This window comes from Rhinoraja longicauda, chromosome 2 (assembly GCF_053455715.1).
Source record: "Rhinoraja longicauda isolate Sanriku21f chromosome 2, sRhiLon1.1, whole genome shotgun sequence".
Taxonomy (NCBI): domain Eukaryota; kingdom Metazoa; phylum Chordata; class Chondrichthyes; order Rajiformes; family Arhynchobatidae; genus Rhinoraja; species Rhinoraja longicauda.
Window position 1 is genome coordinate 45,587,443 of NC_135954.1, and position 24,060 is coordinate 45,611,502.

Here is a 24,060-nt window from a genome sequence, read left to right on the forward strand (position 1 = left end):
GACCTCACGGCCCTTGACAACAGCACATTGCACTGGCTACAGCGCCTGGAGGGCGTAACATAATTTCTGCTGCCTCAAACACAAGAAGAAAAACAAGAAGAATAAGACATGTTCTGTATGTAATAAAATAGAATGGTTGCAGCGGAGAAGGAGACCATTTTTGCTGATTGAATTTATCCCTTTCTTTGTGTAACAATGCTGTCAATTCCATTCCTTGCAATTTCCTAAAATCAGCACAATTTTTCTAACTTCAATTTCCATTTGAATGCTATCATTGAATGTGCATCCATAAAGCTTACAGGCTTTGCATTACAGCTCTTGATTATTCAATGGACGATCGGAGTTCTTGCATTACCCCTGATCATTTGGAAATTTACAATAAATCTTGGTTCTCTAATCCTTGACTCCGAAAGTAAAGGCCAAAGTCTCCCTCTCTTTACCTTAGCAAAACTAACCATAATCTTGTATACCCGTGTCAACTTTCCTCTCAGCCTGCTCAGCGCCAGTGGGGACACCTCAAGCTTCTTTAGATAGACACAAAATGCTGCAATAACTCGACGGGACAGGCAGCATCTCTGGACAGAAGGAATGGGTAATGTTTCAGGTCGAGACCCTTCTTCAGACTGAGAGTCAGGGGAGAGGGATACTAGAGGTATGGAAGGGTACAAAGCATGTAAGGTGTGAAAAGAGATCAAAGCAGACGATGATCAAGGAAATGTACAATGGTTCATTGATGGTGAGAGGAGGGTGACAACGAGGTATACAAACCATCACATTAATCAGGACGACTGTGAAACTAGTAGGAGAACTAGGATTGCGGAGGGACAGAGAAACAGGGAAAGTCTATGTTACTTTCATCTATCATTCCTTGAACCATTTTGATCATTTTTGTCTGCAATCACTCTCGGGCATTCACATCTTTCCAAAAGAACAATGAATAAAAATAAGTGTGATTGTCTGGTTGTGGCTTAAACTGTGTTTTGGAACATTTCATCACAAGCTCCTTGCTTCTGAGCTCTTTGCTTTTATAATAGCAAGAATCCCATAGCTTTATTACCTTGCCTTGGGGAGGTTCAAAACAGCTGTTTCTCTTCTAGTTTTCATTAAATGTGGTTCATCTTAATTATGAAATACCACTAGCATCTCCCCAGGTTATATGAGACTTCCCTCGTGATTTCCATAAATGCTATTCTGATTCAGCCTTATGTGCAACTTCTGGAAACATTGGGGTTTTTTCTTTGGTCTCCCAACCCAGCTTTTTGTTTCTTTTTTCATTTTCTCATTCCTTCTTCCTTGTAGTTATATCTGACATCCTGGCAGGAATAAAACTGAGATTGGCAACTTTGTGCAGGGGAAATTAAAATTGCACTGTGTCAATGCTGAAGATATAGTTCTTTAACAAACAATCAATTTCTTCCACGACTTTAAAACATAGAACAGTACAGCACAAGAACAGGCACTTTGGCCCACCATTCAAGAAGGGTCTCAACCCGAAACGTCACCTATTCCTTCTCTCCTGAGATGCTGCCTAACCCGCTGAGTTACTCCAGCATTTTGTGTCTACCTTCGATTTAAACCAGCATCTGGAAGTTCTTTTCTATACATCAAGTGACATCTGTTCCATCACACAAGTTTTATCAAAAAAAAATCTCAGTAAACAATATAAAAATGTTAGTTGTTATTGGGCATAGTGTTTTGGACTATAATGTAATACGAGATTGGATACAGGATATGGAGCTTTGATTGGGCTTTGGTTTGCAGGGGGATTATGGAGTTAAAAATGGAAGATAATTAGATGTAAGTTCGCAGATATAATCGTTTTGCACTAAACTTGCTTGTCTGCAGCCTGTAAACTTTAGGTGGTGGAGGGTATAAAAATAAGTTCAACATGATGTTTAGCTTTAGAGATCCAGCTTGGAACCAGGCCCTTCAGCCTACCAGGTCCGCACTGATCAGTGATCACCCTATAAACCAGTTCTACCCCACTCACTCCTTCTCTCGTGTCCATCATTCAAATGTATCATCGTCCATCCTGAAAAGGGCGCAAGCTTCCGGCGACAATCAGTGGGAGCCTCACTTGTACAGTAAGCGATGGTGGTAGCAGAATTAGCTCAGGACACTTCCAGTTTCCAGCCCCGCGACGTGGATGCTTCTGCTGTGGGGCCACCCCAATCACTAGGGACAATTTACAGAAGTCAATTAACCTACAAACCAGCACATCTTTAGAATGTGGGAGGAAACCAGATCACCTGGAGAAAACCCACACAGTCATAGGGAGAATCTACAGCAACCGTAATCAGGATCAAACTCAGGTCTCTGTTGCTGTAAAGCAGCAACTCTACCACTGCACCACTGTGGAGGCCAATTCTCTGAATACATTCAAGAGAGAGCTAGATAGAGCTCTTAAGGATAGCGGAGTCAGGGGTATGGGGAGAAAGCAGGAACGGGGTACTGATTGAGAATGATCAGCCATGGTCACATTGAATGGCGGTGCTGGCTCGAAGGGCCGAATGGCCTACTCCTGCACCTATTGTCTATTGTGTCACCCAAAGATGGTGAGATGGTGTAATCCAGGGAATGGGCAAGCTGATAACCATTTCAGAGGTTTCGTAGCTACTAGAGTGCTTAAGGTTAGCCAATTTGGATTCCAGGAACATGTTTATAGATTATTCAGGGTGGATTTTTTTCTAGATTGGGAAAGAGGAGATAAAGAGAAGATGATGCTGTGGACAAGGAAGTTTTCAGACAGGATCTCAGCAGGAGAGGGGCTATGAAAGATGGCACAGTTCATGGTGTGGTTTGAACTACACGGAAATGTGTTTCTGTTGAATAGAACATAGAGCAGCATAAGAACAAGCCCTTCAGCTCACAATGTTTGAGCTGAACATGATGCCTTATCTACCTGCAGGCGGCCTTTGAACTAAACGGAAAGAAGGCATATCGAGCTGCGATAAATTAGGAATAATTATCAACCCATAATATAATCCTCCATTCATTGCATGCATAATTATATGTAATAATCAATCAACTGGCAACTATTGCAAATGACATCGCTCTTCTGCATGGGTACACCAAGGATGATGCAATAGAAAGTACCATGTGAGTGAGCCTTGCAGAACAACAAATCCAGTTTTAAATATACATCATTCCAAAAGTACTACTCATTTGAGTACTACCTCTGCAAGTAATTTTATCTCTGTGATGCAAATCATCATCGGCAGTCACGTGAAGCGAGTATGACCGGCCTCTTTATGGAGGACGCCTGTGCGTGACTTTGTTTAACGTGGGGAGACTGATGCACAGACAGCCACCACACGGTCCTTGACAGATCTGGATCAGGATCCAGTGGCATGGAGTCCAAGATGACCAGGGACCCTTTTTTGCTACAGCCTTCATCCGCCTTCCCAGCCATTGTGACGCTCCACTAAAGTCAGCCATCTTCCTCCGCCTGTTCCACCGTTGAGGTCTTGGTTGGATTGCTCTTTGTCAGGGACCTCCCCGTCGACCTTACCGCCATGGGTGACCCTACCAGGAGCATAGCTCCAGACAGCATCGCTCTCAGGATCTCAGGACCACACAAGCTTCACCACCACGACAAGATGACAATCCACAGAGAAGTCTGTGATGCAAATATATAAAAAGAAAAGGACAAAAATGTAATTTTCCTGTTCACCAATTTTTTCACTTTCAGATGTTAATCAATTACACTGAATGAATGAAATTTCAGTCTAGAAAATTCAAAATATTACAATAATTTTACGAAGATGGTGCCAGAACTTGAGGCCCTGGGCTATAGGGAAAGGTTGGGCAGGCACGGACTGTATTCCATGGAGCGTAGGAGGATGAGTGATGATCTTATAGAGGTGTATCAGATCATGAGTGGAATAGATAGGGTAGATATAATCTTTTACCCAGAGTAGGGGAATCGAGAACCAGAGGACATAGGTTTGAGGTGAGAGGGGAAAGTTTTAAGAGGAATCTGTGGGGCAACATTTTCACACAGAGGGTGGTGGGTATATGGAATGAGCTGCCTGAGGAGATAGTTATGGTAGAAACTATAACAGCATTTAAAAGACAGGAAAGGTTTAGAGGGATATGAGTCAAATGTGGCTAGATGGAACTAGTGTAGATGTGGCACCTTGGTCAGCCTTGGACAAGCTGGGCCAAAGGATCTGTTTCCATGTTGTATGACTATGACTAATTGTTGTAAAATATGTGAAAACTGAAGTGAAGAGTTATTTTCTTATACCTTGTGGAATATCTTCTCTTTCAAATGGATGTCAAGGAACTCATGGGACTATTGAAAAGCAATGCAAGTGGGTTATCCCTGGTGCTCTGAACTATACCTTATTCTTCATTCAACTCAACTAAATAGATTATCTAGTCATTATCACGTTGTCTCCTACAAATAGCAATTAGGCTGCACAATTCCCTACATCGCAAAAATAACTTTATTGACTTGTGTGCTTTAACTTGTTCTGAGGTTATGAAAGACATATTCAAATACAAGAATTGTTTTCCCTTCCTACTCATTTTTCATTCAAGTATCATTCATTCATCCATTTGGATCCTTCCCACACCTGCTTCCCCATTGCTTGACAAAATCTTAAAAGTCATTCTGCATCCCCCCACCCAACTCATGCACACAAATTAAATTTGTTGCAGCTAACTGCTCTTCAGAACATATATTTGAAAAGATTCATTTCCACCTCATTATTCAAAAGTAATTAATGGCACAACTGTAAAATTAAGATAATTGGCATTCATCTTCTTGATTCCACATTTCTGAACAATTGCCAACTAAGCTCATTGAATATCAAAAAGCACACAGCTGCAATGTTACAAGTTAATTTGGCATAATGCAAAGTTTCTGTTTATTTCCGTTGATGAAACACTTTCTTGGTATCTGGTTGTTTCAGCTAATTTTTTTCAATGCAAATAAGTCATCTGGAAGCACTGAAGCTTTTTCTTAATGGTTTCTAAGTTTAGTTTAGGTTTATTGTTGTCACATGTGCCGAGGTACAGTGAAAAGTTTTGTTTTAGCATGCTATCCAATCAAATCAGATAATACTATACATAAATACATGCCAAACTCAAGTACAAGAGGTAGAGCAAAGGGAAAGACACAGAGTGCAGAATATAGTTCTCAGCATTGCAGCACAACAGTTCCAGATGCAAGGTCCAATGTCCGCAATGAGGTAGTGGAGAAACGGACTGTATCTAGCTCATGCTTGATTGTTTTCATGTATAGTCTTTTCTTTTACTGGATAGCACGCAAAGAAAATCTTTTCACTGTACCTCAGTTGAGATACACTTGACAATAATAAACTAAACTAAACTAAAACTAGATCTAAGATAGACACAGACTCGAGATCAAAAGACCAAAAAGGTTGACGAGGGAGAGCTGTAGACGTTGTGTACATGGACTTCAGTAAGGCGTTCGACAAGGTTCCGCATGGTTGGTTGCTCTGGAAGGTTAGATCGCATGGGATCCAAGGAGAGATAGCTGAATGGATAGCAAATTGGCTCCATGGAAGGAAGCAGAGGGTGATGGTGGCAGATTGCTTCTCGGACTGGAGGCCTGTGATTAGTGGTGTGCCTCAGGGTTCGGTGCTGGCCCCCTTACTGTTTGTCATCTACATCAATGATTTGGATGAGAAAATAAAGGGCAAGATTAGCAAGTTTGCTGATGACACAGTACAAAAATTAGTGGTTCTGCCAATAGTGAAAATGGTTGTGAAAAAATGTAGCAGGATCTGGATCAATTGGCCAGGTGGGCAAAGGAATGGTTGATAGAATTTAATACAGAGAAGTGTGAGGTGTTGCAATTTGGGATGTCGAACAAGGGCAGGACCTACACAGTGCATGGTAGGACTCTGGGGAATGTTGTAGAGCTGAGGGATCTTGGAGTGCAGGTGCATGGTTCCTTGACGTTCGAGTCGCAGGTAGATAAGGTGGTCAAAATGGCTTATGACACATTGGCCTTCATCAGTCAGTGTATAGAGTACAGAAGTTGGGAGGTCATGTTGCAGTTGTATAAGACGTTGGTGAGACCGCATTTAGAATATTGTGTTCAGTTCTGGGCACCATGTTATAGGAAAGATATTGTCAAGGGTTCAGAGAAGATTTCTGAAGATGTTGCCAGGACTAGAGGGTATGAGCTACAGGGAGAGGTTGAGCAGGCTGGATCTCTATTCTGTGGAGCACAGGAGGATGAGGGGTCATCTTATAGAGGTGTACATCTTATGAGAGGAATAGATCGGGTAGATGCACAGAATCTTTTGCCCAGAGTAGGGGAATCGAGGACCAGAGGACATAGGTTCAAGGTGAAGGGGAAAAGATTTAATAAGAATCTGAGGGGTAACCTTTTCACACAAAGGGTGGTGTGTATATGGAACAAGCTGCCAGGTGAGGTAGTTGATGCTGGGACTATCCCAGTGTTTAAGAAACAGTTAGACTGGTACATGGATAGGACAGGTTTGGAGGGTTATGGACCAAGGGCAGGCAAGTGGGACTAGCACAGCTGGTACATGTTGGCCAGTGTGGGCAAGTTGGGCCAAAGGGCCTGTTTCCACACTGTATCACTATGACTCTCTTTGACTCTATGAAGTGCTAGAATAACTCAGCGGGTCAGGCAGCATCTCTGGAGACGATGGATAGGTGACGTTTCGGGTCGGGACCCTTCTTCAGAGTAGATGTAGTTGGGTACCGTGTAGGTTTGCTAGCTGAAGAGTTGCTGGGTTAGTAGGTGTTTACAGAGTGATTCCAAAGGAGGGGATTTAGAGCTATGCGTTTATAGTTTGCTTTTCCTGTTCATGGCTTGTCGTGAAAAGATCCTCGCCCACCCATTCCCGTATCTCACTCACCTGTCAATGAGATTGCTGCCTTGCAATCAAACAGTCATTCCTTTCGTATTATTCTGCATCTAATTACCATTGGGTTGAAGTGTACTTTATAGTTTGCACTGTTGGCACGATGGATGACTTAAGTGAACACTGGAACCGAGTGATTTAGTGGTTTGTAACTGCAATGCAGTGGATTAAATACAAAGATTAATTTACGTATTTTTCCTTTCATTTTAACCACCTAAGTTTTATACTTGATTGAGCAATAAAATGACTGCATTAATAAGGAAAAATAGTGGAGAAGGATTAAACTAATGTTAGGCGAGAAGATATTCAGATATGGCATGTTTTGAAGGTGCTTTGTGGAGAGGCCGGTCGAGGTAAAGTAAAAGACAAATTACAAAAATCAGTAATTCTCTCCATGGTCTCCCATATTGATGGTTTGCTCTGATGATAAATATTGGTACAGGCAGTGTCTACTTGCCATGAATTTCACTCACAGAACCATCGCATACTCATTATTTCAAATGTTATGCAACATTACAAGCTTTATGCCCCTCACAATAGTATGCCTTAACATGCGGGGTTGGGGTAGGGGATGAGGTATAATTGATGAAAGATGCAAACCCGAGATCTTCACACCATCCTCTTTCATCCCATTGCTGAACCTCACCTCTCCACTTTAATTTCACTCCCCATGAAGACAAGGACATGCAAAATTATGCTTTCCCCCTTAATAATATTATTCTTCCAACGAATTAGAAAACAGAAAATGCTGGAAATACTCAGACTGAATCTACAGTGAGAGAAACAGAATGAAACTTTCTGCTAAATGCCCTTGCATCAGAACTTTCTCCACGGATGCTAACTAACAATTTTCTGGTTTTGTTTCAGATTTCCAGCATTTGCAGTTTTTATTTTTGTTTTTAGGGTACAGTTGAAAGTAATCCATTTGTTTTTACTGTAAGTTCCATTTGATCGTAAAAATATGAAGCCGGTAGAGTTAACAGAACTAAAATATGTTTATAAGAAAATAACTGCAGATGCTGGTACAAATCGATTTATTCACAAAATGCTGGAGTAACTCAGCAGGTCAGGCAGCATCTCGGGAGAGAAGGAATGGGTGACGTTTCGGGTCGAGACCCTTCTTCAGACTGATGTCGGGGGTGGGACAAAGGAAGGATATAGGTGGAGACAGGAAGATAGAGGGAGATCTGGGAAGGAGGAGGGGAAGGGAGGGACAGAGGAGCTATCTGAAGTTGGAGAAGTCGACGATCATACCACCGGGCTGCAAACTGCCCAGGCGAAATATGAGGTGCTGCTCCTCCAATTTCCGGCGGGCCTCACTGTGGCACTTTAACTCCCCCTCCCATTCCCAGTCTGACCTCTCTGTCATGGGCCTCCTCCAGTGCCACAGTGAGGCCCGCCGGAAATTGGAGGAGCAGCACCTCATATTTCGCCTGGGCAGTTTGCAGCCCGGTGGTATGAACGTCGACTTCTCCAACTTCAGATAGCTCCTCTGTCCCTCCCTTCCCCTCCTCCTTCCCAGATCTCCCTCTATCTTCCTGTCTCCACCTATATCCTTCCTTTGTCCCACCCCCGACATCAGTCTGAAGAAGGGTCTCGACCCGAAACATCACCCATTCCTTCTCTCCCGAGATGCTGCCTGACCTGCTGAGTTACTCCAGCATTTTGTGAATAAAATATGTTTATGTTCTCCAGTGGTATTTATTTTGTTTCTGACTGACTAGTAGGTTGCAGCCCATGGCATCCTTCAATTTCTCCTCTTGGCCTCGACAGAGAAAATTTGTCTTTATCCTTTTATTTACCCTTCCTTGCTAACTTTTCCTTCGCCAGAGATGCTGCCTGGCCCACCGAGTTACTCCAGCACTTTTTGTCCTTTTGTTCCTTAACCAATGTGATCCTTTGCGTCACATCTGATGATATCTATTAGTCATTCAGTACTAATTTACACCAGTTTCCAGGTTTCATTTTTAATGAGAAAACAATTTGTAGATAAGTGAGGTTGGCAATTTCTCTTCAAATCACAGAAGGTTTGAAACAAATGTAGTTCAAGGTGGCTGTTCAGAAATAGGTAATGTGTACCAAAGGTTCTTTGGGGTGATGCTCTGTTGTTTAGTTTAATTTAGAGATACAACATTCAAACAGGACCTCCGGCCCACCGAGTCCACGCCAACTATCAATCATCCATTCACACTAGTTCTTTGTTATCCCACTTTCACATCCACTTCCTACCCATTTGGGGCAATTTACCAATTAACCTGCAAACCCGCACATCTTTGGGATATGCAAGGAAACTGGAGCACCCGGAGGAAACCCATGGTCTTCATGGTCACAGGAAGAACGTGCAAACTCCACACAGACAGCACCCAAAGTTAGGATCAAACCCAGGTCTCCGGCACTGTGAGGCAGCAGCTCCACCAGCTGCGCCACCATGCTGCCCCATGATTTATTTTATATTATTATATCCTCTCAGATCAGGAATCTCAACAAGAAAGGGGTTCCTGTCAGCACAACCCCTGATCCTGATTGTGTAGGAATGAACTGCAGATGCTGGTTTAAAGTCTGAAGAAGGATCTCGACTCGAAACGTCACCTACATATTCTTTTTCTCCAGAGATGCTGTCCGACCAGCTGAGTTACTCCAGCTTTTTCTCCAGAGATGCTGTCCGACCAGCTGAGTTACTCCAGCTTTTTCTCCAGAGATGCTGTCCGACCAGCTGAGTTACTCCAGCTTTTTCTCCAGAGATGCTGTCCGACCAGCTGAGTTACTCCAGCTTTTTGCGTCTATCCCTGATCCTCATTCATGTCCTTTGGTCCAGATAATTAAAATATTTTAGTACATTATTTGTTCTTTGCCAGTGAGACCCAACAACATCCACCAATTAACCATCTCCATCCAAGGTGGCAAACAGGTGGTTGGGGAGTGCATTGGTTGTAATAGACTACAACGTACAGGATTGATATTGACCGTAGCATTGGTCATTGTAAAAGGAAGGAAATCTTGTGGTACTGATATTTCCAAAAGCTATTTACAATTTGAAGAGAATTCTTGGCCTTGATTTTGTAATTTTTCCATGACTGCAGGTATTATTGTAATGAGGACAGCAAGATGAAATCATCTTTTCACTTGTACTCAAATTGTTCCCAGTTGCCCATCATATCCTTCACGAAGGAATACCTAACAGATGTTTATTTTGAAATGTTTTACCTTTTAGAGAGTTCACCAATGGTTATAATCTGCTGAACAGTGACAGTTTCAAATTCAAACCAATTCTTAATGCAATTTTTTGTTCTTCTCCTTGCAGAAATTGGGAACATTGACCAAGAGGTGCAAAAGTATAATACTCCTGGGTTTATCGGCTGCCTGTCACGAGTTCAGTTTAACCACATTGCACCCCTCAAGGCTGCACTAAAACCCAACCCCTCTTCTCAAGTCAATGTCCAAGGAGAATTTGTTGAATCTAATTGTGGCGCATCCCCTTTAATCATTCCACCGATGCCGGCAGCCACAGATCCCTGGCATTTCGGCTCAGGTAAGAGGTATCTGCAATAATGTGTATATTACTGCACTTCTTATGTTTAATTTTATCATGTCTACATTCTAATTTATTGCCCGGGCAAATGGAAAATCGGGCGATGAATTACTCGGCTATAAAAGAAGAGTTTTCTGTCATTAGCAGGCCAGTTCACACTTACAAAATTCCATAGAACACTCACGGTATGAAAGTTATGGCTTCATTTAGGTATATATTTCCACATATGGTATATAACTGAACTCTGAAGAAATAGATTATGATAAAATTGACATAAATAGTAAGGTCTGTATTGATTCAAGGTTATTCCACTGAACATTTATCCCTTTTCTTAACCAGATTTGAATTGCAAAAATACTTAAAGCACTTCATAACTGTCCCCAGATCATCGTGCTGTGGTTCAAAGCAACCACAATGGAGAAATTAGCGCAGCCCGAATAAAAAGCATAAGGATTACAGAAAGATCATGAGACATAAGAGCAGATTTAGGCCATTCAGCTCATTGAGTCTGCGCCAACATTTGATCAAGGCTGGTCTATTTTCCCCTTTCAACTCCATTCTCCTGCCATCTCCCGCTAACCTTTGACACTAGTACACAGTTAACCTAGACACGTTTATTGCATTGCAGGAAAACACGTAAATTCATGTTGTTTGTCAATTCACACACATGCTCAATACAGACACACCACCAGCACAATTCATTAACTGTGCAGTCAACGTGGTCGCAGTATCAAGTGTGATTGAGACTACGGAAACTACCATTTACGGCACGATACGATACGATAGAACTTAATTTATCCCAGGTAGGAAATTGATCTGCCAACAGTCATAAAACACAAGATACATGAAATTAAATTGACAAGTGGAAAGGATTGGGGATGTCCAAAGATTTTGGGGGGGGGAGGGGGTGGGGGGAGTCAGTCTACCCCACTACAGAAGGGGGAGGAGTTGTATGTTCCCTGTTTGATAGCCACTGGGAAGAAGGATCCCCAGTGGCGTTCTGTACTGCATCTTGTTGGAACCAGTCTGTTGCTGAAGGCACTCCTCAGGTTGACTAGTGTGTCATGGAGAGGGTAAGTTGTATTGTCCAAGATGCTCCGCAGTTTGAGGAGCGTCCTCCCCCCAAAACCACCTCCCATGAATCCAACTCCGCCCCCTGGACAGAGCCAACCTTCCTGATGAGCTTGTTGATCCTCTTACTGTCCGCAGCCTTCACCCAGCTGCCCCAGCACACGACAGCGAAGAAGATGACACTGGCCACCACCGATTGGTAGAACATCTGCACCTTCTCAAAAAGTACAGCTGGCTCGCTCCCTTCTTGTACAGGGCCTCAGCATTCCTGGACCAGTCCAATTTACTGTCCAGGTACACTCCAAGGTTTTTGTACACCTTGGTAAACTGCACATCCCCACCATTGATAGAGACAGGGAACAGGGGTGTTCCTCTCTTCCTAAACTCCACCACTAACTCCTTAGTCTTGTCGGTTTTGAGCTGCAGGTGATTCAGCCCACACCACCCAACAAAGTCGCTGACTACACCTCTGTATTCAGCTTCCCTCCCCTCACTGATGCAGCCCACAATTTCAGAGTCATCTGAAACGTCTGCAGATGGCAGGAGACGGAGTTATATCTGAAGTCCGAGGTGTAGATGATGAACAGGAAGGGAGAGAGGACCATCCCCTGGGAGCCCCTGTGTTGCTCACCACCATGTCTGAGACGCAGTTCTGTAGCCTGACATATTGTGGTTGTCCAGTCAGGTAGTTGGTGATCCAGGACACCAATGGAGCATCCACCCACGTCTTCGTCAGTTTGCTCCCTAACAGTGCAGGCTGGATGGTGTTAAAAGCACTGGATAGGTAAAAAAACATAACTCTCGTTGACCTTCCCGGCTTATTCTGGTGAGCATAGGAACGATGGAGCAGGTGGATGATGGCGTCCTCAACCCCCATCTTTTTTGTTTGATAAGCGAACTGCAGGGGGTCCAGGTAGGGTTTAACCAGGGGTCGCGGGTGAGTGAGCACCAGCCTCTCCAGGGACTTCATGATGTGTGAAGTCAGCAGTCTGTAGTCATTGGAGAAGTTGGGGCGCGTCCTCTTTGGTACAGGAACCAGGCAGGATGTCTTCCACTTCACAGGATCCCTCTCCAGGCTCAGGCTCAGTTTGAAGATATGCTGGAGTACTCCGCACAACTGGCTGGCACACGCCTTGAGTACCCTGGGCGGACACCATCAGGGCCCGTGGCTTTGCCTGGGCGGAGTCTGCTCAGCTCCTTCCTCACCTGCTCAGCCTTGATGGTCAGGTGCGACAAAGAAAGGGCAGAAGACATGGACAAGGGGGATTGAGGGTTGGCAGAAGCCCCTCCATCAAATCTGTTAGGAAACAGGTTTAGCTCACACCCTCTAGCCCTGGCAACATCCTTGTAAATCTTATCTGTACCCTTTCCAGGTTGACAACATCTTTCCTATAACATGGTGCCCAGAACTGAACTCAATACTCTAAATGCAACCTCACCAACATCTTATACAATTGCAACATGACTTCCCTACTTCTATACTCAATACTCTGACTGATGAAGGCCAATGTGCCAAACACCTTTTTGACCACCCTATCGACCTGCGACTCCACCTTCAAGGAACCATGCACCTGCACTTTTAGATCCCTCTGCTCTAAAACACTCCCCAGGGCCCTACCATTCACTGTGTAGGTCCTGCCCATGTTAGACTTCCCAAAATGCAACACCTCACATTTGTCTGTATAAAATTCCATCAATCATTCTTCAGCTCACCTGGCCAATTGATCAAGATCCTGACTTCCGATCAGCCATTCATGCTAGTTCTATGTTATCCCACTTTCTCATCCACTCCCGATACACTCAGGGCATTTTAGAGAGGCCAATTAACCTACAAACCCGCATGTCTTTGGGATGTGGGAGGAAACCAGAGGATCTGTAGGAAATCCACGCAGTGACAGGGAGAGTGTGCAAATCTGCACAGACAGCATCCCAAGGTCAGTATTGAACCTGGGTCTCTGGCAATGTGAGGTAGTGGCTCTACCAGCTGAGCACTGTGCCCCACACACACAGTATTTATTATCTTCTCAACAATGATGGACTTGGAGATAGATGACCACCAGCTTAGATACACATGGCTAGCTTATTTGGTAAGTTTATTAGTAAACCAATTGAGTTTTATAAAAACCCAGACTTTTTTTTTTTCAAAAAGAAAAATTGCCAAGGCCTAGCCCACAATTTATAATATCCAAATAGTGACATTTGAATTCTTACTCTGCGGTTCTGTATCATAAATTTAGGCACTAGTGTGAACAGATGATCAATGGTCAGCATGGACTCAGTGGGCTGAAGGGTTTGTTTCCATGCTGTATCCTTCAATCAATCAATTAAAACTCTTTGGGTCACAGACAGTTCTCAGGAACGGACCCCTAACCCAGGGTTCAGAAGTGCTGATGTAAAATTTGAACAATGTTTGTGGAAAGTCAGCAGGGCTAGAGGGTGTGAGCTATACGGAGAGGATGAATAGGCTGGGACTCTATTCCTTGGAGTGCAGGAGGATGAAGGGTGATCTTATAAAATAATCTGAGGAACAGATCGGGTAGATGCACAGTCTCTTGCCCAGAGTAGGTGAATCGAGGACTAGAGGTTAAAGGTGAAGGGGAAAGGATTTAATGGGATTTTTTTAGGTAACTTTTTCACGCAAAGGGTGGTGGATGGTCCCAACATTTAAGAAACAGGTATATGGATAGGACAGGTTTGGACCAAATGCTGACAGGTGGGACTAGTGGAACTGGGACATGTTGGCCGGTGTGGGCAAGTTGGGCTGAAGGACTTGTTTCCATACCATATCACTCTATGACTGAACTGGTGGACTGAACGACCTGTTTCTGTGCAGTATCTCTAAAACTAAAAGAACTGCCACAGTCAAAAATAATCTTTAGCATTCAAGGGAGCATTCAGAATATGGTTTGGAAGTTATAGATGTTCACAAGATTCTGAACTGTTTTAATATGCTTGTGTTGCACTGACATAATTAATGTTTTGTAGACATATTTTCTACTACTTGTAACGGTTCATTTAATTGCATTTTGCTTATAACTAGCCTCCTGTCATTTTAACAAATGGTTTGATCAGATAAATTAGCCTAGAAGTTAATTTTCATTATTGCTAAAATTATTTTGATTTGTTCTACGATGTTTCTTGGTATTGATGCACATAATTGAGTACAGATTAAGTTACCAAATAAAATATGCTTTTAATGAATTTAGTACTTACACAATGACTGCTGAGTTGGAATTTTTAAATGGACTAAGTGCAATATAAAGATCTCATAAATCCTGATTATGGAAGCAAGTAGGAGGCATGAGAGAAAGTTATATCTTTGATGTTAGGATATTATTTTATTTAATCAACTTCCTTAACTTATCCTTCAAAGGTGGCTAAAGGAAGTTATTCCACTTCTACATGTCGATTGCTTCATTTCCACCTCACACAAAGAATAACATTTCCATTTTAAAAAAGGGCAGCACTGTGGTGCAGCGGTAGAGTTGCTGCCTTACAGCGCCAGAGACCTGGGTTTTATCCTGACTACGGGTGCTGTCTGTACAGAATTTGTACATTCTCCCTGCGATCATGTGGGTTTTCACCGGGTGCTCCAGTTTCCTCCCACACTCCCAGATATGCAGGTTTATAGGTCAATTGGTTTTGGTAAAAATTGTAAAATTGTCCCTAGTGTTCAGCATAGTGTTAATGTATGAAGTGATCGCTGGTCAGCGTGGACTTGATGGGCCCAAGGGCCTGTTTCTGCACTGTATCTCTAAAGTCTAAAGCAAAGCCTAAAGTCAAAAAATATTATATTTCTGATGAGTCTGTACTGACCTATTTAGAACATTGATTAAAATTCTTAAATACTTATCCCTTCTCTTTCTTGTGTGACAAGTTGTCTATCAACTGAAATCAGATCAACTGTGATCTACCCATTACTTTGTTTTTCATTACAATTGCCTTTCTTGTCTGAAAAATGGGCAGAGTAAAAACTGATGGAGAGTTTGGACACCCATTTACTACCTGACCCAAGTGGATGTCCATTAATCCTGTCCAAAAGAGCATGTTGTAACGCACTGATTGCAATTATGATGGGAAACTGGAGAGCCAATGCCCTTCCATTTGGACATCACTGTAAAAAGAATTGTATTCTTCCAAGTGAAATATTTGTGCTGGTAGCCTGATTGCATTCTTGTCTGCCATTCTGTGGCGCGCTAAAATTGCTTCTTTTGATGTCCACAGTTTCCTGTTTAAAATGTAAGTGAAACCTGAATATACAATGTTTCTGGTGCATTTCCTGGTCTATAATGACCTACCTACCGCACATTGTCATTTTAGCTACATAAGAAACTGCAGATGCTGGAACCTTGAGCAAAACACCTGAGCTAGAGTAACTCAGTGGGTCAGGCATCATCTGGAAGTTACTGGATAGGCAACGTTTCAGGTCTGGTGAAGGATTCCGACCGGAAACATTGTCTGTTAATCCACAGATGCTGCCTGACCCGTTGAGTTACTCCAGCACTTTGTGTTTTGCTTAAGTCATTTTAGATATTGGAGAGATTGAAATGGATTAACATCAGTACAGGACTGTACATTGAATCAGTAAGTTGTCAATGCCAAATGAGGCAAGATCTTTCCAGCACAAGTTAAAATTATGGAAGAATCACTGAAACCAACCTCCTTCCTTGCTTCCAGAAATCTCCCATCAAAATAACAGAAGATCAAGGGAAAATCCAAACACATGGATATATTTTTGCTTAACCTATCTAAGTATTTTGTAGGGCACAGAAATAATTAGAAGCTTGCATTAATCCATTTTTTTTTGGTATATCAAAAACATCTCAAAACATTTAGCATGCAATTAACTATTTCTGATGCACTATTATTGTGCCGACAATTACAATCTCACAGGCAATGTATGATACATTAATCAGTTTCGACACATTGGCAGGATTCTGGAGAAAACACAGAGATTTTTCAAAACTTACCACCTAAATAGTCAAATTATGCTCATTTCCCTCAATACACAATAAAAGTTGTGGATTATTATTCAACAATACTACGATAGAGACTAGAATTGGTTATAGCAAATGAGCCATTCTGCTTGCTCGGTTTTGACAAAGATGAATTTGCAAAAATGTTTATTTTGTATTTCAGGATTTTCCTTTTGATGGCACAAGGAAGCCAGCAGAAGAAAATAACCTTACCAGAATTTACTAGCAAAATCAGTACTAATATTGATGAAAAGAATGTTTTGCACCACTCTTTTATTCATTTCTTTATAGTGATGCACGCAGCCTATTTTTTAGATATTTAGGTAGCTATTTGTTCAAAAAAATGTAAAGCTTCCTGTTTCCTGCATGTGGACTTCAGTTCTGAAGAACTATCATCTCCTAATAACTCTTTCACTTGAATTTATTGAAGTTCAATCTAATTAATTAATGAACAATTAGTCTTCTGACACGAGTTCATTTGTATTTCAGCTAGTGCAGAGTTTCCATACAATGAGGAGACTGCCATCGAAGATGGAGTAAATCGAAATTCAGCAATTATTGGCGGTAAGTGTCAGAGTGTGAACTTGGAGCATTAATCTAATCTGAATAAACAAATGCATAACATCCAAAACTTAAAAATATTCCTTTTGAGTTTGTTAATAATTGCCACAAAGAGTCTTGATCATCTGAGACCAGTATATTACTTTCTTGAGTCTCAAGTTTAGTCATTGAGTCATGCAGCACGGAAAACACAGTCTTCAGCCCAACTCGCTTATACCAACCAAGGTACCTCATTCAAGCGGTCTCATTAGTCCACGTTTGGCCCATATCCTCTAAACCTTTCCTATCTGTGTACCTGTCCAAATGTCTTTTAAATATGGTTATTGTACCTGCCTCAACTAGTTCCTCTGGCAGCTCGTTCCATATACCCACCATCCTCTGTCTGAAAAGGTTGCCCTTTATGTTCCTATTAAATCTTTTCCCTCTTATCTTAAACCTCTACCCTCTTGTTCTTGATTCCCCAACCAAGGCTCTCTGAATTCACCCAAAATATTCCAGTCATCATTTTATTCATTGGTAGAAAACATACGAGGTATTGTCCTTCAGTAGTTGGGATATTGAATACAAGAGAGGGAAGGATACCCTCCATCATTTTAAAGGATTAGTCACAGCTCAACTAGAATACTGCACACAGTTCTGACCATCGAGATAGAGGAAGAATATGATCACACTAGAGAAAGTGCAGAGAAGATTCACCAGGATATTGCCTAAGATGGAGCGTTTCAGTAATGCGAAGAAACTGGAGAGGTTAGGTTTGTTTTTCCAGTTGAGGATGTTAAGAGAGGACATGATTGCAATGTATGAGGGATTATAGATAGGGAGTCAGGAAAAAACATTTCCACAATAACAGAGGGAGATGAAATGAGAGGACTTTGATTTAGGGAAAGGAGTAAGGGCTTTGAGGCTAACATTTTTCACCCAGAGAGTTGCGAGTACCTAGAATACACTGCAGAGAGAGTGGTGGGAGCAGAGTTGCTGACAGCATTTAAGAAGTATCCAGACAGGCACGTGAAGCACCTCGGAGTAGAAGTCAATCGGCCAAATGTGTAAATTGAACTAATACAAACTGTTGCAAACTGTCAGCATGAACATGTTGGGCCAAATGGCCTGTTTCGATGCTATATGACTATGATTAGACAAGACACAAGACGCCAGAGGCAGCAAATAATTTGAGAGCGCTGAGTTAGAGCTGGGCATCATCGATGTACACTTGGAAGCTGAGATGTTATTGTATTATGCCACCAGGAAGTAGTAAGTAGATGGTAAAAAGGGGTCTAACTGGCCAAGAGCAGACCCTCTAGGGAATGTGGAGTTGAAAGGAAAGTCATTGCAAGAGATCTTTGACCATGAACGATAGAGATGAAGAAACCGAGGCATTGATCAGTCAGCACTTTTATCTACTTCTACTGAAGCCAGTCATATCAGGACAACCTCACTGCCCTGCTGCCATTTAGATTTGGTAACTTTATTGTTCTTCCTACTTACCCACACAGCTGATAATATCTCAAGCAAAGTGCATTCCCCAGGACATAAGTGTGTTCCATTGACAATTACCACAATTCTTTAATTTTTCAGGTGATGAATGACCTAAGTCAAGATCTTGTGACTTCTAAGCCTATTTCCATTTTGGTTATGTGCTGCCTTGTCATGAATAGGGAGTAGTATTCTTCATGTGTTTCATTAATATAAACACTGGAAGACATTGAATTGATAAAACAGAAACTGTGGGATAATCACGACAGGCTTTTCAGGATCTGTTTCCTTGCTCTGATGTTTCAGAATTGATATTTCAGATCTTTTCACATAGGATGCAGTGGCATAAAAGGCCATTAACATGCAGCCCTTGATAAGGCTGTAAGTAACCTTTTTTCTTAATTTGAATATCAGTAAAGATGACTAAGAAGCCAATACGGGGAGAAAAGATGAGGTACGAGGGTAAACTAGCCAATAACATAAAGGAGGATAGTAAAAGCTTTTTTAGGTATGTAAAGAGGAAAATAGCCAAGGCAAATGTGGGTCCCTTGAAGACAGAAGCAGGGGAATTTATTATGGGGAACAAGGAAATGGCAGACGAGTTGAACTGGTACTTTGGATCTGTCTTCACTAAGGAAGATACAAGCAATCTCCCAGATGTTCTAGTGGCAAGAGATCCTAGGGTGACGGAGGAACTGAAGGAAATCCACATTAGGCAGGAAATGGTGTTGGGTAGACTGATGGGACTGAAGGCTGATAAATCCCCAGGGCCTGATGGTCTGCATCCCAGGGTACTTAAGGAGGTGGCGCTAGAAATTGTAGACGCATTGATGACCATTTTCCAATGTTCTATAGATTCAGGATCAGTTCCTGTGGATTGGAGGGTAGCTAATGTTGTCCCACTTTTTAAGAAAGGAGAGAGAAAACGAGAAATTATAGACCAGTTAGTCTTACAGCAGTGGTGGGGAAGTTGCTGGAGTCAATTATAAAAGACAAAATTGCTGAGCATTTGGATAGCAGTAACAGGATCGTTACGAGTCAGGATGGATTTACGAAGGGGAAATCATGCTTGACTAATCTTCGGGAATTCTTTGAGGATGTAACTAGGAAAATTGACAGGGGGGAAGCCGGTGGATGTGGTGTACCTCGACTTTCAGAAAGCCTACGACAAGGTTCCACATAGGAGATTAGTGGGCAAAATTAGAGCACATAGTATTGGAGGTAGGGTACTGACATGGATAGAAAATTGGTTGACAGACAGAAAGCAAAGAGTGGGGATAAATGGGTCCCTTTCAAAATGGCGGGCAGTAACTATTGGGGTACCGCAAGGCTCGGTGCTGGGACCGTAGCTATTTACAATATACATTAATGACTTGGATGAAGGGATTAAAAGTACCATTAGCAAATTTGCAGATGATACAAAGCTGGGTGGTAGTGTGAACTGTGAGGAAGATGCTATGAGGTTGCAGGGTGACTTGGATAGGTTGTGTGAGTGGGCGGATGCACGGCAGATGCAGTTTAATGTGGATGGGTGTGAGGTTATCCACTTTGGTGGTAAGAATAGGAAGGCAGAGTATTATCTGAATGGTGTCAAGTTAGGAAAAGGGGACGTACAACGAGATCTGGGTGTCCTAGGAATTTAGAAGGATGAGAGGGGATCTTATCGAAACGTATAAGATTATTAAGGGGTTGGACACATTAGAGGCAGGAAACATGTTCCCAATGTTGGGGGAGTCCAGAACAAGGGGCCACAGTTTAAGAATAAGGGGTAGGCCATTTAGAATGGAGATGAGGAAAAACTTTTTCAGTCAGAGAGTGGTGAATCTGTGGAATTCTGCCTCAGAAGGCAGTGGAGGCCAATTCTCTGAATGCATTCAAGAGAGAGCTAGATAGAGCTCTTAAGGGTAGCGGAGTCAGGGGGTATGGGGAGAAGGCAGGAACGGGGTACTGATTGAGAATGATCAGCCATGATCACATTGAATGTCAGTGCAGGCTCGAAAGGCCGAATGGCCTACCCCTGCACCTATTGTCTATATTGTCTATTCAGCAAGATAAACTGAGGCTGTAGGATTGTGCTGAAACACATAAACAACCCTTATTATTTATACCTGATAACGCAACTGATTCACACAAAGAGTGAATGTACATGGAACGAGCTGCCAGTGGACATAGTTGAGGCAAGTACTTAATATTTAAAAGACATTTGGATGGGTACATGCACAAAAAAGGTTTAGAGGGATATGGTCCAAACCTAGGCAGGTTGGACTAGTGCAGATGGGGCATCTTGTTCAGCATGGGAAAGTTGGGCTGAAGGGCCTGTTTCCGTGCTGTGTGACTCTATGACTCCAATGAAACAAGGTGCCACCGTGTGAATTGGGTGTGCAGAACACTTCACTTTTTGGCAGTTATGGCAGCTTTTTGAAGGGCCAGAATGCCTGATAGTTGCTGTCAGCAAAGGTTTGAGAAGTAGCTATTGCTGGCAGTGCCCTGTGTGGCGTAGTTTAGCTGCTGGGCTGTTTGCAGCAGATGGTACAGATTTACAATGGGCATCCTGCTGAAGCACAGTGCGGCCCATGAAAGCATTTTGTAATGCTGCATCAAGACATAGGGTCATACAGCACTGCCACAGGTCCTTCGGCCCAACTCATACATGCTGACCATAATACCCCATCTAAGCTAGTTCCAATTGCCCACATTTCCCGTATCCATCTAAATATTTTCTATCCAGGTTGGCATGATTGGCATGAGAACAGGTTAGCTGCCTGTTCTTTTTTCTTATTTCAACCATGAAATATTGCAGTCACAGCACTTAGATCAAATGCCATCACTGCTAATATTTTTACATCTGCAAACATCTAAATTTCTAATATTCTGCTAATGCATCGCCTGCAACACACTCTATAGTGATAGGGAATGCTAATTTGAAGCTGCAGATTATTGGATTTTTTGCTCTGATTTACTTATTTATAAATTTTTGTAGAGGAGCTAATAAATTTCAGATTTAAGTAGGAACTCAAAACGTAGTATCTTGCAGGTCAAAACATTAATGTTATTAAATATTTCAAACACAAGTAATTCCAATAGGTCAATGGCAATAGTCACTGCAGCTAGGTTAGCATATACTTACTCCATCAGTCTGAAAAAGGGTTCCGATCCAAAACATTGTCCCGCAACAAAAGCTTTTCACTGTACCTCGGTACACGTGACAATAAACTCAACTCAACTCGATCTTCACAGATGCTACCTGACCCACTCAGTTCCTCCAGCACTTTGTTTTTTGTTCAAGATTCCAGCATCTGCAGCCACTTGTGCCACCTTAATGTGTACTTACTTCATATGCTAGGCATGCAGCGTGGCCTCATTTAGTAACTGCAGACTTGAGCATTGAATGTACATAGTAAAGTTTTAAAAGCCAAATAACAGCATTAAAATCATTCCCTAAAGTATTTTTCTGAAGAAGTTACAACATTCCCAGTCAGCCTATAAACTAAACAATTGCCGTGTTAATGGCACCATTTTGTTAAAAAAAAAATCATTAATTAAGAAAGATTTAGGGCAACTTCCTTTATTGAAATTTGAATATGAGAGTAACATTCCTGGTTCACTTCAATGATCAGTGGAACAAGAGCCCAATCTCACTGCCCTGTATCATCAAAATGCACTTTGTTGTTGCTTTACGACCAGTTAAATGAGTTCAGTGTTGAAAGAGCACCACCACAAGGCTAAAGCAGAAAGAGCATATTCAGTCTCTAATCCAAAACATCTCAATGTTGTTCCTTGTGTCTTCAATGTAGCTGCATCTGTGTATTGGACTCCACTTCCAGAATTCAATTCCCTTGAAGTTAATCGAGTGGTTTATTGAAAGCATCTAGCACAAATGGGCAGGAATGGATTTCCATACCATTTTTTTTCTGCTCAACAGAATTTTTCTCAACAGAATTTTTTTTTAAATATGCTTTAGTTTAGGCTTATTCTTAATTGTCCATTTCACTTGATGTCTCCATATGGTGTCAAAGCAACAAAGCAGTTATTTCCGGTGCTCTGCTATTGAGTAGAGTGAGATGTGAATTTGGGGAGCTCCTGAGGTGGGCACCTGGGCAGGGTACTGCTGGGAAGCCCAAGACTGTGGAGCCAGGCATAGAGCATAGAGCCCAGATCTTCAGAAAAGGATGAAGGAATAAATTTCGTAGATGTTCTATGATCCTGCTGTTTAATCTCTTAATTAATAGGTGTGTTTCTTTTCTGTTAGGTATTATTGCAGTTGTCATCTTCACCATTCTTTGCACTTTGGTCTTCCTGATCCGTTACATGTTTCGCCACAAAGGGACCTACCACACCAACGAGGCCAAGGGGGCCGAGTCTGCTGAAAATGCCGATGCAGCCATCATAAACAATGATCCGAACTTCACAGAATCCATTGACGAGAGTAAAAAGGAATGGTTCATTTAGGATGACTTTGGGAAGGTTTTCTTCTTGTGTATTTTTGGCAATTCAGGAAAGATCAGCACAAATGAACCAAAATGAAAAACAGAAAAAAAAACCCAGAAAATAAGATTTAAAATAAACCTAAATATATGATTCTATGGATTGATTACACCAATTTCAACACCAAATTTCCCCGAGTATGTGAATATTATTCTGAATACATTTACACTTCAGAACAAAAAGCTGATAGCATAGATGATTACACATATGCCAAATACCATTGTAAATATGTTTTATGTAGATCATACAAGTATACAGTTTGTTTTTGTTGCTGAAGAAGCTTATCAAGTTGCTGTATTTTACAAAGAAAACAGGTAAAAATCATCATTGCCAGAGTTTGTGGAAAGAATGATTTGGCATGCTGTGGTTAAAACAATTTGCTTCTTTTTTTAAACAAACAATTACCATTCTCAGCTGGTTGCATATTTCGTATCTTTTTCAATTATTGTTTAGTTGTTAAAAAAGCTTGTTTTTTGTAGAGGTACTTGACAGATAAATAAATAAAACGGTCACAAAGATTTACATTCAGACCTAACTTTTGTGTGAATACGGGGGAGTAAAGGTAACCAGAGTGCATGATGAGAGCTACCAGAGCTCTCTCCTCACCCACAGTGCCCAGGGCAACCGGAGAGAATACGGAAATGTACACAGCAAATAATCTTAACCTTTCCTTTGTATTGCCTAATGATTTCTGTCCTTAACCTGTTGTCACTGTATATATTTTTTATTCTTATATTCTATAAATGTCCATGACCTGTTCTGTTTCTAGCCTTTTATGGTTAGCCTTTGTGCGGTGCCGGGAAACATTGTTTCTGTGGTGAAGAAATTGCTGCATTGGTAAGGAGAAAGTCGCAACTACAAACTAGTCCATTGAGGTAGAGCAGGATTTTATTTTGCATGTATAAGGATTCCAGGATACTTACATTGTAAAAGCTCCGAGGTTACCTGTATTTGCCTTTGGACTGATGGGGATGTGATCCATTGTACTCTTAATTTTTGGCAAAACCACACTCTTAGACATGGTGTTTTCTGTTCAGGATTTTAGGATAGTTTATAAATTTTTAAATTTCCAAATTGTGTCATGCCTTATTTA

The 24,060-nt window shown here is 41.8% G+C and overlaps 1 protein-coding gene across 1 annotated transcript in view; it reads left to right on the plus strand.

Moving 5' to 3' along the window:
* LOC144604190 (contactin-associated protein-like 2) overlaps positions 1–23,731 on the plus strand; it is a 1,366,128-nt gene extending 1,342,397 nt beyond the window's left edge. Inside the window, exons 22-24 of the mRNA XM_078418400.1 lie at positions 10,174–10,401; positions 16,938–17,012; positions 22,732–23,731. Of these exons, the coding sequence (XP_078274526.1) occupies positions 10,174–10,401; positions 16,938–17,012; positions 22,732–22,931 (503 nt within the window). The 3' untranslated portion in view covers positions 22,932–23,731. The remainder of the gene's footprint in view (positions 1–10,173; positions 10,402–16,937; positions 17,013–22,731) is intronic.
* Positions 23,732–24,060: the final 329 nt, after the last annotated feature.